General features: G+C 41.3%; 1 protein-coding gene across 1 annotated transcript in view; it reads right to left on the reverse strand.

Annotated features, from left to right (window-relative positions):
• Positions 1-18469, reverse strand: part of syn3 (synapsin III) — a 232351-nt gene that overhangs the window by 183716 nt on the left and 30166 nt on the right. Inside the window, exon 2 of the mRNA XM_087997272.1 lies at positions 15361-15418. Within this exon, the coding sequence (XP_087853398.1) occupies positions 15361-15418 (58 nt within the window). The remainder of the gene's footprint in view (positions 1-15360; positions 15419-18469) is intronic.

Consider the following 18469-nt stretch of genomic DNA (forward strand, 5'->3'; position numbering starts at 1 on the left):
GGGGAAAAAAATGGTGTGCTAGCTCTATCACCCCATTAGCCACTGGCAGTAAACAGCACAATACTGTCCACTGGCTGCTTAATTCTCGCATAAACATTCCAAAAAATCTCTCTCAGTTGGTAAGAATGACCACAAATGTTTGATTTTCCACATTCTTGGAATTTCATATGAATTAGCTTTACTGCATGGAGTATAAAAAGGGTGCGTCACATCGTTAATTTATGTAACTCAGGACAAGCGACCAGTTCAATGACCTGTTCCCAAAGGTACTTTGTGTGCCAAACACAAACATCATTAAAATTTATATCCAAAACTACAGAATGATCTATCGCAGAGCAGAAACTGGGATTCAACATGATGAATGTGACAACTGTTTAAAAACCAGCAACAGGTTTGTATGTTTTTTCCACAGAGTGGAGCCCCCCTCACCATTCTCTCCCAAATCGACAAAACTTATTGTTCTCAACCTTTTGTTGATCCTGGGCTACAGATGACTTCAGGGTACATCACTAGATAAATTTCTCAAAATCAATATAAAGAAACAGGACAGATGGGGTGTTGATGAGTAATATGTTTATATTTGTTTGGTTGACACCAGGAATGGGAGAAAACCAAATTATTTCAAAACTTTCCACATGTTGGGTTAGATCTATTATATTATGATTCTCTCCATACAGAAATAACTCGGTTGTCATCATATCCTTTCATTAATCACAGTTTCAGGTCCTTGAAGAGAACATGCCTCCAAATTGTCTTATGTGACATTTGGCATCTGTGGGAAACTGGCTTCCTATAATACATAAAACCATATTGGTACATTTTTAGAAATACATATAAGTAACAATACAGAAATAAGCTATTTGCACTGACTAATCTATACTGCGACAATCCCTACTGCAGAACCTGAAATCGAAAAGAATCCCACAAGTAAAGAAATTACAAACAAGATACCACTTTTTGTAACCTCTAATTTAACAGTTACCAGAACCAACAAAAATTACATATTAATTAACAGGCAATGATATTTTTTTTAAAAAGCTTAATTTTAAATTAACAAATTAATATAAGGATAAATAATTTGAAACCATAAACCTCCATTATGCTCGCAACATAACTGTGGCATCATGTGCAATCTACAAGATACAGAAATTCACCAAGGCATCTTAGATAGCACCTTCCAAGCCTACGAGCTTTACCATCAAGATGGACAAGGGTAGCAGATACTTGGGATCACCACCACCTGCAAGCTCTGTCCAAGTCACTCGCCATCCTGGTTTGTGGGTCAAAATCCTGGAACTCCCTTCCGAACATCATTAGGAATGTAACTGCACCAAATAAATGCAATGTTGGGGAAGACTTCTCACCACCAACTTCTCAAGGGCAACCAGGAATCAGCAATAAATCCTGGCCAAGTCAGGAGTGCACGTATCCCATGAGTGAAGAAACAAAAATGGACACTGGGATAGCTTTTCTGGACAAAGATTTTACAATTTGCTTGGTCCAGTTAATATTATCAAAATAATCATTGATGATTGCTGATGAGCTAACAAGCTTTTGCATACTGGAAATGTAATGATTGTGATAAGGTCAGCAATAAATAGGAGTTCCCTGATTGGATCAGATTAACAGCCCCAATCAGGGAGCTCTGGCTGACTGATAAAAACAGGAGCATCCGAGGTTTTGGTATTCTGAGAGCTGGTTCTGAAGAGCCAGTACTAGAGTTAAGGACTTTTCATGAAAAGGTGACATGGTGATGGGATACTGGCCTCTTAGGAGTTTATTTTCAGGCAGTTATGCATTGGAATCCAAAATACTGCGGATGCTGAAAATTTGAAACAAACACAGAATGCTGGAGAAATTCAGTAGGTCTGGCAGCATCTGTGGAGAGAAAAACAAAGTTAACGTTCTGAGTCTAGTATGACTTCCTCAGAACACTGTTCTTCAGGAAATCTCTCCACAACCTCCGAATTCAACAATTTCAGTGAAATGTGGGCGGCATGGTGGCACAGTGGTTAGCACTGCTGCCTCACAGCGCCTGAGACCCGGGTTCAATTCCCGCCTCAGGCGACTGACTGTGTGGAGTTTGCACGTTCTCCCCGTGTCTGCGTGGGTTTCCTCCGGGTGCTCCGGTTTCCTCCCACAGTCCAAAAGATGTGCAGGGTCAGGTGAATTGGCCATGCTAAATTGCCCGTAGTGTTAGGTAAGGGGTAAATGTAGGGGTATGGGTGGGTTTCGCTTCGGCGGGTCGGTGTGGACTTGTTGGGCCGAAGGGCCTGTTTCCACACTGTAATCTAATCTAATCTAATCTAATCTAATTTCCTCTGCTCTCCTTTAAAAGAGAATCTGAACCACTCTGTTCAGATTTTTTTTAAACTCCTGACTTCCAATTTCCTTCGTGACTATATGTTTTTATAAAATCCAAGGTGGTTAGATGGAATTAAGGTACAGCTCACCTATGATAAAATTAAATAGCGGAGTAAGCCTAAGGGGCTGGATGATCTTCCCGAGGTCAGAGGCTCCTTTCCCACTCAATCAGGCAACATGCTCAATTCCCATGCCCCCGACAGTGCACCTAGGATTCTGAACTCACTGTTGAGCTAATCATGTCAGTGAAATGCCATCCTCACATGCAATGACATAGTGAACGGGGACTGTGCAGCCAAGAATTGGCTGACAATAGAACATCACTGCAAACGTGGTCAGGGAAAATAAACAAAAGGCTTGTGGAGACATTTAGTTAGTTATTTTAAACATATGTTTCTAACCAGCATCATTATACCACATCAAAACATCTGACATTGGAGAGAATTGATAGGTTGTAAACGGAAAACCGTAGATACTCAGAGGCACAAAATGATTTGCCAAAATCAGGCCTGGGTTGGTCGTCTGAATTCTTTTATATATTTAGTCTCAACCTCCTCTCTACAGAGTATTGCAACAGGGCAGAAGAATGTCACGCGAAACAGTTAGATTCCAAAAACCTCCTCAAGACTGCTGATAAAATTAATGTCTGGCCTTTTCAGTTCAGGACACCATACAGAGTGTACGCCCACCAAAATTCATTAAGTGAGTCAGATGTCCTACATGACCAAAGATACATCTTCAATTTCACTTCATTTAAGACTCAAACCTTCCTAACTATTAAATACCAACTTGGGAGTTAGTGTAAATAATTTCCTCCTTCATAACAACTTGTCTGTTCCAATGTTTCATTGTTGTTTCACGGTAACATGAAACTAATCATTCTTGTATAAGGCATTCTGTGCAGAATAGTATTGGTGAGACATATCAAGGCGTGAAAGGTCATTTGTCACCTCACTCCCTTCCCATCCACCCCCTCCCCGCCCCAACCACCCACCCCTGCACTAGTTGCTTCTTCTTTCACCCTCCTTTCTGGACGGTGGCTGGATTTCATTCAGTGTCCATTGGCAATTCTCTGTCCAATCTCAACAAAGCATCAATGACTCCTAGGCATGAGCGGTCCGTTCATCGTATAACTGCCAAGTCACACTTTCCAGTAGCTGATTATTCCTGTCACTCTCTCAAGGCTCTTAAGGCCTATCATAGCAACCTTCCCGATTTGGCGAGGATCAATTAACATTTCCCTTTGTATCTCTGTATGGATCAGTATTATATGGGTTTGCACATGATCTACGCAAGGAAATTTCATGTGCATCCCCACAATCCCCAATTACATTTTTCTCAGCTCACTTCTTGAAGGAGTTGTCTTTTTTCCCCAGTGCTGACTACTCTAACTGATGTAGCCAATTTTTATCTGTGAATCTAGACAGTGACAGTCAACAAACTGAGTAACAGTCTTTAGAATCGTCACTGATTATGTTCTTATCCATCTTCTACATTTTCAGCAGGATCACTGATAACAGTCAGGAGCAATGAGAGCATTGTAATTACATTAATGGTTCTGCTCTAGTATTCCACCACTTTCTTTGTTTGACTGCAGTTAAATTGCACCGAATTGGACATTGGTTAGGCCACTGTTGGAATATTGTGTGCAATTCTGGTCTCCTTCCTATCAGAACAATGTTGTGAAACTTGAAAGGGTTCAGAAAAGACTTACAAGGATGTTGCCAAGGTTGGAGGGTTTGAGCTATAGAGAGAGGCTGAACAGGCTGGGGCTGTTTTCTCTGGAGCATTGGAGGCTGAGGGGTGACCTCATAGAGGTTTATAAAATCATGAGGGGCATGGATAGGATAAATAGACAAAGTCTTTTCCCTGGGGTGGGGAAGTCCAGAACTAGAGAGCATAGGTTTAGGGTGAGATGGGAAAGATATAAAAGAGACCTAAAGAGGAACTTTTTTCACTCAGAGAGTGGTACGTGTATGGAATGAGCTGCCAGAGGAAGTGGTGGAGGGTCGTACAATTGCAACATTTAAAAGGTACCTGGATGGATAAATGAATAGGAAGGGTATGGAGGGGTATGGGCCAGATGCTGGCAGGTGGGACGAGAATGGGTTTGGATATCTGGTCAGCGTGGACGAGTTGGACCGAAGGGTCTGTTTCCATGCTGTACATCTCTATGACTTTATGAAGTAATTTTGTACCTATGAATCTTAGACCTGCAAAAAGGCAATTTCTGAAGAATTTAATAATTAGAAAAATTAAAAGCATGTTTTGCAATTTGTTTTTGAAGACTGGTTCCATGATCAGAGGCTGTTGCTGCAGTGTCCTCCCCAAAAAGGCACTGCAACTCTACCTTTAAACCTGTTTTACTGTCCTGTACTGTCCTGAGAAGGGACGAATGTGATCAGAAATGCAACTAACATGTGAAGGCATCGAATCTAATGCTCAAAAGGGCATGGAGCTTACTGTAACTCTGCTTTGGGTCTGGTCCAAGCTGACTAGAGTTATACTGAAGTCTTACTTATGGTGTTGCAATCATATGTTTAAAGTTACATTTTCACTCCTTACTATCCAATTAAAAATTTTCCTTCCCCTTCCTTGGATGACCCAGTAATTAGTCAGAATTGCAATTCCTTCTCAAGAGAAAGCAGTTTTCTATTTAAATGCTAACAAAAATCTAACTGAGACAGTGATCTCTACCATTATTAAACCTAATAGGAGAGGCTGGAAAGTTTATACAATTACTGTACAATACAAGTGCGTGTAATGCTCTGAGATACACTATGTGGGCTTAACCATGCAGAGCACTGAGAATCATGTATGGACTGCTTGCATTTATGACAAGCTACAGGGTCATGTCAGACCATGCAATTGAAGCCTACTTAATTCACATTGCTTTATTTATGAAGAGTTTAGCAGATTAAATGGGAATGTGGCTGTTGGAGTGAGAGAAAGAAAGAAGAGAAGGAAAGCAAGTTAAAAAGAAAGGGAAAAAAGGATGGATAAAAGGAAAAAGTCTCTAATCACAAAATGGTCATGTTATGACTAGGTGAAGAGATGTGGATCAGCGCTTCTCTTTTTTTAAACACGCTTGGTTGGCTACACAAAGATTTTCAATTTAAGCACAGAGCTATCACAGCTCAATTTAAACAAAGCTCACTGGTTCAAAGTTAAGGAGCCAATTAAAAAGGTTTCTTCTGTGAAAGCACTAAGAATTTTAAAATTGACTAACCCTGAGAAAAATATAAGCCGTGACATCAAACACTCACAAACAGATTTTAAAGCTTCGAAAAGGAAGGGTACACAAAGGAATATTATGAATAGGTGGTTTAAAATGTCCTTTTAATCCTGTTGATGTTAGGTTTTAACCAGGAACCACAGCTGTTGATTGATGACTTCTCTCCTACTCAGTCCTGAAATGTATAAATACCCATGAGTTCTTAATGTCCGTATGCCTTTTTTTCCCCAATTTGTTTTACCACTAGGCACTGTTTCCAAAAGGCCTGCAAACTTGGGAGCAAGAGACCGTCTTCCAGCTCTATTGTTATAAATCCATATGCTCTGTCCATAAGATGGCTGAAATATAGTTCATTTGTGTCTTCACAAGTCGGGCTTAGTTTGTTTTTCCCCATGACCAATAATCTGGAAGTGGCTTTCATTCCAATGTGTGAAACTTCCAAAACCATGTAAATCAAGAGGAGATATAGATCTGAGTGACTGATTTCAGCCATTCTGATGACATGTTAGTTTTCGTTCAGACTGAATCTTGTTTACTGATTGTCTCAATGCTTGGCTCAACCTGGTCAGGTGATCACTACTGTTGTCGTCGGTCAGTGACTTTCTATTTTTAAACCATTTCTCAATCCACAATAGGTCCCATGTATTAAAATGAGATAATGGAATTAAAAATGTTGTAATAAGTTTTTACTATTATCAATACAATTGGATCCAATAAAATCACATTTTAGATTACCTAGTGATGCATGAGAACCTCAACACAAAAACTGAAATATTGTTTTTTGAATGTTTTTCCACTTAATGCATTATATCCTGACCAACAGCTTCAAAGAATCTGTTACGGTACACGTTAGACGTATAGCAAAGATTCTAAAATGTGCCAGGATCCGGAGGTCAGAAGAAAATACCTTTAATTCTCTCCAAATTTTCCACTGTCAAGAGATATAGTTATCTGAACAGGACTAGCAATTTATGTTGAAAACTGCCTCCTACGTGGAACTGGATGAAGACTACCTTGAGATTGCCTAAGATAGACCACTTACAACCAGCAGGGCGTGCAAATCTTTACTCGAGTCTTAGCACATTCATGGTGATGTCCACTAGATTGTTTTCCTACTAAAATCCCAGTTTTTGTATTCCAGCAAACAAGGAGATTGAGGAAAAGGAATTGATATGCTAATTCATTTTCTAGATGAAATTAATGTGAACACACAGACAATAATTTAAAAAAATTACTGCTCAACACAATGCAGTTAATGCAAAACAACAGCAACATCAATTTCATACTGTTTATAATAAGCCATTGTATTCTGCCAAATAATTCCAGAAAATAATCAAGACAGTGGCTTTTATATCCATATTTTTACAAAATATTATGAACAAGGTTTCAGCTAGCAACAGACGCAAAGACTGTGTGTTCAGTTTGTCCCACAGAATGTCTGGCATTAAAGCATAGCTCCTAGTTATTGTTTCGGAAACATACTGATTTGTAAATGGGTCACCTGCTCGTCTCTCCCTTTCTGCTCTACTCTTGAAATACAACACAAAAGGTGACTCCAAATAACAAAAATACCCAGGAACAGCACAGCCCAAATTAATGACAAGCATCCAGACAAAAGAGCTTACAGTGCTAGCAATTCTTCAATGTAGCAAACCTATTTAATCAAAAGACACTCCAAAGAACAAAAGCATTGAGTGTTTTTCTGGAAACTGTGCTTGGGAAGCTACTTAAACTTGCAAAAGAAAGAAACTCTTAGAGTTGAGACAAACAGTCATAAGTGAAGAAAATGCTCATTAATCTCTATAATTACTACAAAGAGTTCCATTTGCCTATTTACAATCAATGCTTTGTCTTTTTGCAATAGATTAATTTGTGAATTAGGAAGTGCCTATTCCACGGTCAAAATGTAATTTACAAACAGATACAGTATTTAAAAACGAGGACATTTTAAATTTATATATTTTGTAGTGGGAAGCATTCTCAATCCCCACCCCCGTCTCATCAAAAGAGAGTTAGGGAGCATATTTTAAGTTGGTGAAGATGATTTAGACTTAAAACAGGTGTCTGAACTCAAGAAGGTAATTAACAATACTGAGATGATTCAGAGAATATCACTCATTCTCTCCACCTGAAGGATAAGTATTTTCCCTTCTGTTAAGATTCCTCACTTCCAATTAATGCCTCAGGTGCAACTGAGGACACTCTAAGAAAGAAAACAGATAGGTATTAATACAGCTGCTTGGCGTGTTGCGTAAGTACACATTTCACATAGGCTGTTGAATCAAATTATATAGGTCCTCATCAACTGCACTAGAGATTTACATTGCCATCTTCCATCTGGACAGGAGGACAAGTCAGTGATTAGGCATCATTTAGTGGATTTTGGTACAGTGAAAATTGCACCATCCCATTTCACTTACAATTTAAGTGATGGGACAGCAATCTAATTGAAATAAAGCACATATTGTTCCAAAATTGAAGAGCTTTGATTACTGAACACGGATGAACAAGACAAGACATATCCAGTTATAGTACAGTTGAGACCATAAATTTACTGAATCTCTTACGTACACTTTTTACAAAATACTATGGTTTAGTCACTGGAAGCCAACTGTGTCAAGATCATGACTTTACAGATCATCAAGCATAATGACTACAACAAGACTATCCTTAAACTAATTGTCTGTTCACATTATCTCAAGACAGCAAACCCATTACTGAGCTTCTATCTGCACTGAAGGGTTGGGGTGTTGTACAAGTCATGACTTCACATGAAGTTTAAATTTAACCTACTCCCATCTGATAAAATGGAAAACAGTTCTGTCTGATGCCTCTTGATATAGGGACAAAAAATTAACGTGGGAAAATATTATAATGTAACAGGATAAAGTAAGCAGCAAGGAAATTAGTCTGTGTTAAAGATGTTGATTAGAACTGGTTTCCGACAAGACACACAGCTGATGCCTGTAAACAAAGACAGTAAGTGCTTTGTGAAGAAATAATCTGTCTTGATCAGGATTCTATTAATTACAGATGAAAAGAGCTTTGTGCTATGACCCATTTAGTACACTGACCTGCCCGATTTAACTGAGCCAAGAGAAAGGACTTCTCAAAAATATCTTCTTAGAAGTGAGCAATGTGAATATATACAACTGCCTGTGGTCAGTGTCAGTGAGTTCACAGAGTAGGAAACGTTAGATTACAACAGCAGTTACACAGCTTCCTTAGTAATTAGGCCCCAGAATTTCAACTGGGACAAAGTCCCTGCTGGATTGTCTGGATCAGGCACTGAAAATGCTACAGAATGCAGTTCGGATTCCACCTCATGTTTTGCCTTCAGCTACTTCTCTGGAGGAAAGAGGCAAGATCTCCAACCTGCCTATACTTCCTGCACAACAAAAGGCGAGTCAGGCGATCTCCTTAGGGACTCTCCTCAGTAAGATTGTGTACAACATATAGCAGCTGAGGTCAACAGAGTAAAATAATTCTTAAATATCTTGAGGGTCCCCGTCTCTAGCAATATTCTGGGCAGTGAGTTCCAGATACCCATAATCTTATGAGTGAAAATGTTTTTGCTCAACTCCTGCTCCTTACCATAAAACTGTGCTCCCAAGGCTGCTGACCCCTCTACTAATGGGAAAAATTTCTCCCTTTCTCCCCTGTCTATGCCCCTCATTATTTTGTGCACTTCAATCAAGTCCCCCCCTCAACCTTCCCTGCTCTGAGGAAAACAACTCCAGTCTGTCTAGTTTCTCTTCACAGCTGAACCACTCCAGCTCAGGTCACATCCTGGTGAATGATGTGCACCCTCTCTACAGCAATCACATCCTTCCTGCAGGGTAGTGACCAGAACTGCACAAAGTACTCCAGCCATGCCCCAATTCATGCTGTACACAGTTTAGACATAAGCACTTTGCTCTTGTACTCTATGCTTCCACTAATAGAAGTAAATATTCCCTGTGCCTTCTTAACTTATCCACATGCCCTGTTGCTTTCAAGGATCTATGGACAGACATAACAAGTTCCTTTTGATGGTCTCTACTTCCCAGGGTCCTACCATTCATTGTGTACTCCACTGCCTTGTTTGTCCTCCCGAAATGTATCACGTCACACTTTAGATGATGCAATTCCATTTGCCACTGTTCTACCTATTTGACCAGCCTACCTATATTATCTTGTAGTTTAAGGCTTTCCTTCTCATGACTTACCACAGCACTAATTTTTATATCATCTGTAAACTTAATGTTCATACATTCTACATTCATGTTGAATGATCAATGCACACAACAAACAGCAAGGCACCCAGCAGTGAATGTTGTGCTATGTCACTGGACATAGGCTACCAGTCATAGATAGAGTCATAGAGATGTACAGCATGGAAACAGACCCTTCGGTCCATGCCGACTAGATATCCCAACCCAATCTAGTCCCACCTGCCAGCATCCGGCCCATATCCCTCTAAACCCTTCCTCTTCACATACCCATCTAAATGCCTCTTAAATGTTGCAATTGTACCAGCCTCCACCACATCCTCTGGCAGCTCATTCCATACACGTACCAGCCTCTGTGTGAAAAAGTTGCCCCTTACATCTCTTTTATATCTTTCCCCTCTCATCCTAAACCTATGCCCTCTAGTTCTGGATTCCCCGACCCCAGGGAAAAGACTTTGCCTATTTATCCTATCCATGCCCCTCATAATTTTGTAAACCTCTATAAGGTCACCCCTCAGCCTCCGACGCTGCAGGGAAAACAGCCCCAGCCTGTTCAGCCTCTCCCAGTAGCTCAGATCCTCTAACCCTGGCAACATCTTTGTAAATCTTTTCTGAACCCTTTCAAGTTTCACAACATCTCCCCAATAGGAAGGAGACCAGAATTGGACGCAATATTCCAACAGTGGCTTAACCAATGTCCTGTACAGCCGCAACATGACCTCCCAACTCCTGTACTCAATACTCTGACCAAGAAAGGAAAGCATACCAAACGCCTTCTTCACTATCCTATCTACCTAAGACTCCACTTTCAAGGAGCTATGAACCTGCACTCCAAGGTCTCCTTGTTCAGCAACGCTCCGTAGGACCTTACCATTAAGTGTATAAGTCCTGCTAAGATTTGCTTTCCCAAAATGCAGCACCTCGCATTTATCTGAATTAAACTCCATCTGCCACTTCTCAGCCCATTGGCCCATCTGGTCAAGATCCTGTTGTAATCTGAGGTAACCCTCTTCACTGTCCACTACACCTCCAATTTTGGTGTCAACTGCAAACTTACTAACTGTAGCTCTTATGCTCGCATCCAAATCATTTATGGAAATGACAAAAAGTAGAGGGCCCAGCACCGATCCTTGTGGCACTCCACTGGTCACAGGCCTCCAGTCTGAAAAACAACCCTCCACCACCACCCTCAGTCTTCTACCTTTGGGCCAGTTCTGTATCCAAATGGCTAGTTCTCCCTGTATTCCATGAGATCTAAGCTTGCTAATCAGTCTCCCATGGGGAACCTTGTCGAACGCCTTACTGAAGTCCATATAGATCACATCTACTGCTTTGCCCTCATCAGATTTCTTTGTTACTTCATTACAAAACTCAATCAAGTTTGTGAGACATGATTTCCCATGCACAAAGCCATGTTGACTATCCCTAATCAGTCCTTGCCTTTCCAAATACATGTACATCCTGTCCCTCAGGATTCCATCCAACAACTTGCCCACCCCACCAAGGTCAGGCTCACTGGTCTATAGTTCCCTGGCTTGTCCTTACCACCCTTCTTAAACAGTGGCACCACGTTTGCCAACCTCCAGTCTTCCGGCACTTCACCTGTGACTATCGATGATACAAATATCTCAGCAAGAGGCCCAGCAATCACTTCTCTAGTTTCCCACAGAATTCTCAGGTACACCTAATAAGGTCCTGGGGATTTATCCACCTTAAACCGTTTCAAGACATACAGCACTTCCTCCTCTGTAATCTGGACATTTTGCAAGATGTCACCATCTATTTCCCTACAGTCTATATCTTCCATATCCTTTTCCACAGTAAATACTGATGCAAAATATTCATTTAGTATCTCCCCCTTTTCTGTGGCTCCACACAAAAGCCGCCTTGCTGATCTTTGAGGGGCCCTATTCTCTCCCTAGTTACCCTTTTGTCCTTAATATATTTGTAAAAAACCCTTTGGATTCTCCTTAATTCTCTTTGCCAAAGCTATCTCATGCCCTCGTTTTGCCCTCCTGATTTCCCTCTTAAGTATACTCCTACTTCCTTTATACTCTTCTCAGGATTCATTCGATCTATCCTGTTTGTACCTGACATATGCTTCCTTCTTTTTCTTAACCAAACCCTCAATTTCTTTAGTCATCCAGCATTCCCTATACCTATCAGCCTTCCCTTTCACCCTGACAGGAATATGCTTTCTCTGGATTCTTGCTATCTCATTTCTGAAGGCTTCCCATTTTCCAGCCGTCCCATTATCTGCGAACATCTGCCTCCAAGCAGCTTTTGAAAGTTCTTGCCTAATACCATCAAAATTGGCCTTTCTCCAATTTAGAACTTCAACTTTTAGATCTGGTCTATCCTTTTCCATCACTATTTTAAAACAAATAGAATTATGGTCGCTGGCCCCAAAGTGCTCCCCCACTGATACCTCAGTCACCTGCCCTGCCTTATTTCCCAAGAGTAGGTCAGGTTTTGCACCTTCTCTCGTAGGTACATCCACATACTGAATCAGAAAATTGTCTTGTACACACTTAACAAATTCCTCTCCATCTAAACCTTTAACACTATGGCAGTCCCAGTCGCTGTTTGCAAAGTTAAAATCCCCTACCATAACCACCCTATTATTCTTACAGACAGCTAAGATCTCTTTACAAGTTTGTTTCTCAATTTCCCTCTGACTATTGGGGGGTCTATAATACAATCCCAATAAGGTGATCATCCCTTTCTTATTTCTCAGTTCCACCCAAATAACTTCCCTTTGACCATCACCCTCTGCTTCCTGCCACTAAACTAATTTTGGATTCAATTTGCTTAATTACCTTGAATACCATGGGTTCTTACCTTCTTGACCATTCTATCATAAGACCTTCTCAAAAGTCTTACCAAAATCCACAGAGGCCATATCCACTGCATCATCATCTACACATCCATTCAACTCCTCAAAAATCTCAAGCAAATCTATCAGACATGATCTTTTTCCGACAAAGCTATGATGACTCTCCTTGATTAATCCTTGCCCCTCCAAGAGCTAACAAGGCTATTGGAAAACATTTCACAGAGGCAACCAAGACAGTTAACAGCTTAGTCACTGTATATGTAACAGAAAAACTATATCAGGATGATGAGAGGTGAAGAGTTAAGATTGCATGCTGAAATGTAGGTCAAAAAGAGGTTACACAGACAGAGATGAAGTTAGGCAGGAGTTTGTGTGCAAGACATGAGCTTACTCTATTAAAAAAAAAGGGGATTGTGGTGAATGAGGAGAAAGTGGAAATTACCAAAGTCTGGGATGATAAGCATGCTTCCACCTCATTGACCACAAACACTCAATTAGCACAGCCTTTCTTTGAATGCGTGTAAACTATTTGTCAGAGACTTGCCAGAGAGTAGGATTTCAGATGCCACAGGAGGTCGGAAGAGAAGCAGTGGACAAAGATGGCAGCAGCAGCTGCCACCATGCTGGTTTTTTTCCATTGTTCTTCCTGCTGCCAACAAGTTGCATCAGGATGGGGAAAGGCTAGCCCCAGAAACCTGCTCCATTTCGCCACGAAGCTGATTAAAATCATCCAGGACTTCAGACAGAGTGTGAGGAGAGCCAGGCTTGTATTTTGATAGGTTGTGCATACTTTTCATTTTTGGATCAGTGACAGACCAGGTGTGTGGAAGTGAAAACACAGGAAGCCACTCATAGCTGCACTCTGAAATAATGTGATCCCATAAAAACAGCACAGCAGGGAGGGACAGTCAACTATTGGAATATAGCTGCTACCCTCAGTGTACATGCTGCAAGAAGACTGGTTAATAAATACTTGGGCAGTGCAGGGGCAGGCACTCTCCTGGTAGTGCAGGGGTAGAAAAGGAGAGTACAAGTTTCAACATTTGGGGCAAAATTTAATGTCACCCTGAAATTTGATGGAAGGGATTCATTTAATCTTGTGGAAGGGTGGCAGCTGGGGATTCTGTGGTCTCCTCTCCTCTTCCCTGTGTAAGTTGAGAATGAGGAGGCTTATGGACCACTTTCCTACCCCATCACCAATTAAGACCCTTAAGTGAGTAACTAATGACCATCAATGGGCCTCATTCTACCATTGCTTGTACTCATCTAGTGGCAAGTGGGAAGCTCACCGTGTGAAAGCCCTAAAATCCAACTCCTGTCAGAGCTGCTTATGGGTTCTCAAGGGGATGGTGTGCCTCAGCCAATTGCACTCAGTGGCTGATCAAAGGATCAAAGTCACCGTGACCTTGAGATTCTTTGTCTCTGGGGTCATTCCAAGATCAAGTGTAGTCATGGTGGCCTACCACAGATCATTGTAGATCTCTCAACTTCGTGGAAACCCAGAGCTGAGGCCTAACCAGTGCAGGAAGCAAGGCCTGACACCATGGTGACCCAACATTGAGGAGACCTGACTGAACTGACCACAAGACGCCCCCAGAACACTCAAGGTTCCCAGGGCCCCATTGGGAGCACACAAAGAAGCAATCTTCCCTCACTGACTAGGAGCAGCCACCTACCCAGGAAACATGGGAGCGGTGCTAGATTTCAGAAGAGACTGACACTTTGGCATTTATTATCCAAGATCTCTTCTCATTATGGTGCACATCTTTAAGCACAGATCTCATTCTCATATCAGTAAACAGCAAATTCCACACAAAACCACTCCCCTAAGGGGGCCTTTGACTAGCAAGTTTGAAGCACAATGGCGAGAAATAAAGGCAAACTGAGTCACATCATATAACCACCAGCCTTTATTGCAAAGATGAATATATCTCTCCTTTACAAAATACAGCACGTTCTATGAACCATCACAACGCACACATATAGTGCAGGTGAACATCTCATAAATAGTTAGCTTTTCATCAACCTACCTTAAGCCTAGGGCAGCACGGTGGCACGGTGGCTAGCACTGCTGCCTCACAGCGCCAGAGACCCGGGTTCAATTCCCGCCTCAGGCGACTGACTGTGTGGAGTTTGCACGTTCTCCCCGTGTCTGCGTGGGTTTCCTCCGGGTTCTCCGGTTTCCTCCCATAGTCCAAAGATGTGCAGGTCAAATGAATTGGCCATGCTAAATTACCCATAGTGTTAGGTAAGGGGTAAATGTAGGGGTATGGGTGGGTTGCGCTTCGGCGGGTCGGTATGGACTTGTTGGGCCGAAGGGCCTGTTTCCACACTGTAATGTAATGTAATCTAATCTAATCTAGTCCTTAACTTCACTGGACTATTCTTTTAAAAAGGTTTGTAAAATTCAGTTCAGCAAAGACCAATCGCTCACAAAGCCTTTGACAATTTCGTCAATGTTAGAAATCACAGAAAAAGGATAGTAGGGAGTAGAAGGCTTTCTTCCACACTTCCTGGATCATTTACATTGGACAGCCAGTGTCATCCCTGAGTGGCTCATAAAACAGCCAGTACATTGTGATAGGTCTAATAGTTTTAATCAATGCGATGAGTTTGAGCCAATTAAATATTTTGTGGCAAGGACATGTTCCAGAGGTGGCTAAACACAAAAGATTTTGTTGCAGAAATAATTAAGTAGCATCTAGTTCACAGACCTGTTCTAAACGGATCTCATATTCATCCAGGACCTTCTTACCACGGAAATATTTGGACCTGAAAAGAAAATTGAAAAAAAGTCACACAAAGATCTTATCAACTTGGCAACTCTTTTCAAATGTCCCACAGTTTGGGTTATCTTTACTCCTCTACACACGTCTTTTAAAAAATACCAGCACTCACATTCCATGGCAGCAGTGTACTGAACTGCCACTTTCCCTCTGTTCAACTTTCATTGTGATCAAAGGTCATCCTATTATAAAATATCCAATCTGCCATTCATCAGCAACTCACACATATGGAACCCTTTAAAATCTCAAGGTGCTTCGTAACAAAGTCATTCGGTTAAAAAAAATGACTTTGAAAGAAAAAAATGAGGGACATTCAAAAACATGGCATTAAAGAATACCACTTTGAGTTCAGTCCGGCTAAAGGAAATTATAGTATAGGGGTGGGGTGAAGCCATGCAGAGATTTGAACTTGAAGTTTTTATAAAAAGTTCACCTGGATTGACATTCCATCCAGAATCTTAAAAATGTAACACCTCCAGCCCAATGCATAATGGTCACAGTTGGAGGTGCTTGCAGATGCATTGCAGCAACTTTCCAAGAACCCGATAACAATACCTTCTCATCTCAGGTGACCTCTATCACCAAGAGAGATAAGGAAATCTCTCTGTTTATATGGGAACAGCATCACCTAAACTTTACCGGACAGTCCCAAACCATCTAGTACAATGACTTATTCACCATCTGGAAAAAAATCCTTCATCGTCATTTGTTCTGTTTTAGTTTGAAAATGGTTTTGAGTGACTTGTTGAGAAAAGACAGAACAGCATTCGAATGATATTAGGGCAAGTGGTGACAGATTTGCTTTTCAAGCTAATTTTATGTTCCTATTAATGAACTGCCTGCTGACATTCTAGGGAAGCACAAGAATTAATTTTATTTTTTAATGTGCACTTTCCTTAGGAGATGATTTCAATATGGCTGATTGGACTATTATTACAAAATTGATCGAAATCATCAAAAGCAACTTGGTTCGACCTCAGTCTGTCATTTTATATCTATCATTACTTTATTAGTAATGATCAGTTTCTCCTCAGTCGTGTGACTGGGTGATGATGTCCTGGGTTACCCTGTTTGGAAATTACTCTGATCAGTGGGGGAGTCCTGTGATCAGGCCAGTTGGCAGCATGAACTGACGTGATTCAGTTCCCGGTACATTGGGAAGTGTTTACATTCCTCTAAAAGAAGCAGCCGTCCAGCTGCTACAGTCGAGTGCCCTCATACAGAAGCTTGGCTTTCAGTTCCCCCTTTGACATGTTTGGGCTGTACATGGATTAAGATTCTTCACAGAACATTGTCAGCAACACAGGCAAACGTGCCAAGAATGAAAGGAAACAAATTGGAATTCTGGACATGTCCATTCTGAGTTTGTTTACCATAATGGCAGCAACAGCAACAAAGAAAGTTACTTAGAATTGTCAGCATGGCTCACACAAGGCCTCTCTGTGATGAATGCTCAATGCTTTCCAGAAGGTGGGAACAAAGTGAGTGTGTGAAATGACGACAACGCAGTATTGAATTCATCATACTGCTGAGCTAGGTCTTCTTACAATTATATCTTGATTAATACTTATTGATATATATTAAGCTGGGTCAGTGAGAAAATGAAATGCTTTTGAAAACTTTATTCCAGAGTCAGCATCAAGTGATCCCAGTACTGTATACCATGGCCCGCACTCACAAGAAAACGGTCTCAGAGGTGAGGTCTCCCCTACTGAACAGGGTCACTACCCTCTATTTGTACCGAGAAATGGGAGTCTATAATCTGTCTTGATAATGCAGAGGCCAGATAATTCAGAAATACCGTCCTTTGGATGAGGCGGCAAAGTGAAGTCAGGTCATCAGCATAAAGAGCTTGGGCAGAATTTTCCAAGCCTGGTGGTGTCTTGTCTGTTGCTTTAAGGAACAGAGAGATAGCCAAGGTGACTCTTAGCGACAAGATCCACCTATCAGGCAAGTTAAAAAGAAAGCAGTGGACCTTCCTTCTAACCGAAGTCTGGAATACAATGCTTCATCCGGTTCAAACTGCCAGACTGGACAATATCCCCCAGTATCTGGATCAAGGTTCAATGTTGTTAAGGACTGGGTTAATCTCAGAGCTGAGGGTCAAAGGGAGGGCGTGCTGGGGTTCAGAAGCAAAGGTTTTCAGTTGCTATCGTCCTGGCCCACACCCACATCTAGGCCCGCGATCACACACAAATTAGTGTTGGTGACCAGCAACTCATTGTCTAACCAGTTATACAAGCTGCATGTCAGCAGCTGCCTGGATCTGAAAGAACACAGACATACAAATTGAGAGCTGCAGTAGACTACTTAACCCCATTGAACTGGTCCACCATTCAAGAAGATTGTGGCTGAGCTGTTTGTGTTTTGAATTTCATATTTCATTTAACCTTAGTGTTCCATGATTTCCTTGCCTACCAAGAATCAATCCACTTCTGCCTTAAATTTATTTAATAACCCACCTCCACCTTCTGAGGCACAGAACTCCAAAGTCACACAATACTCAGGGAAAAAATAGAAGTCCTCTGTCCTAAAAGGGTAATTCCTAATTTTAAAACATTGCCCCCTTTCTCTAGACTTGCCTACAAGCAGAAACATCCACCTTAGGAAGATCACGAAGGATCTTCTACACATCCATCAAGCCACACACTCCTCTTCTACATTCCAGTAGAAATAATCCCAAATGGTTCAACTTATCCTCATTCCAGGTATCAACCTAGTAAACCTCCTGTAAACCACCACCAATAAACTTGCATCATGCTTTAAATAAGTAGACCAAACCTGCATACAGCAAGATGTTGTCTCACCAATATCCCGTGTAATTAAAGAAAAACAGCTTACCATTATGTTGAATTTCTCCTGGAATAAATGAGAATATCCGACCAGCCATCTCAATGATGTGCCCTACCAGCATACTAGCTTTTTGTGACTCATGCACCAGAACACTCAAAGCAGTCTGCACCTTGGAATTCTGCAGTTGTTTTCCTTTTAAGTGGAATTTTTTTTATTCTTCCTGCCAAAGTGAACAGTTTCACAT

This window comes from Chiloscyllium plagiosum, unplaced genomic scaffold (assembly GCF_037043375.1).
Source record: "Chiloscyllium plagiosum isolate Xiang-an unplaced genomic scaffold, Cpla_swu_hap1 HiC_scaffold_19, whole genome shotgun sequence".
In the NCBI taxonomy this organism is placed as follows: Eukaryota; Metazoa; Chordata; class Chondrichthyes; order Orectolobiformes; family Hemiscylliidae; genus Chiloscyllium; species Chiloscyllium plagiosum.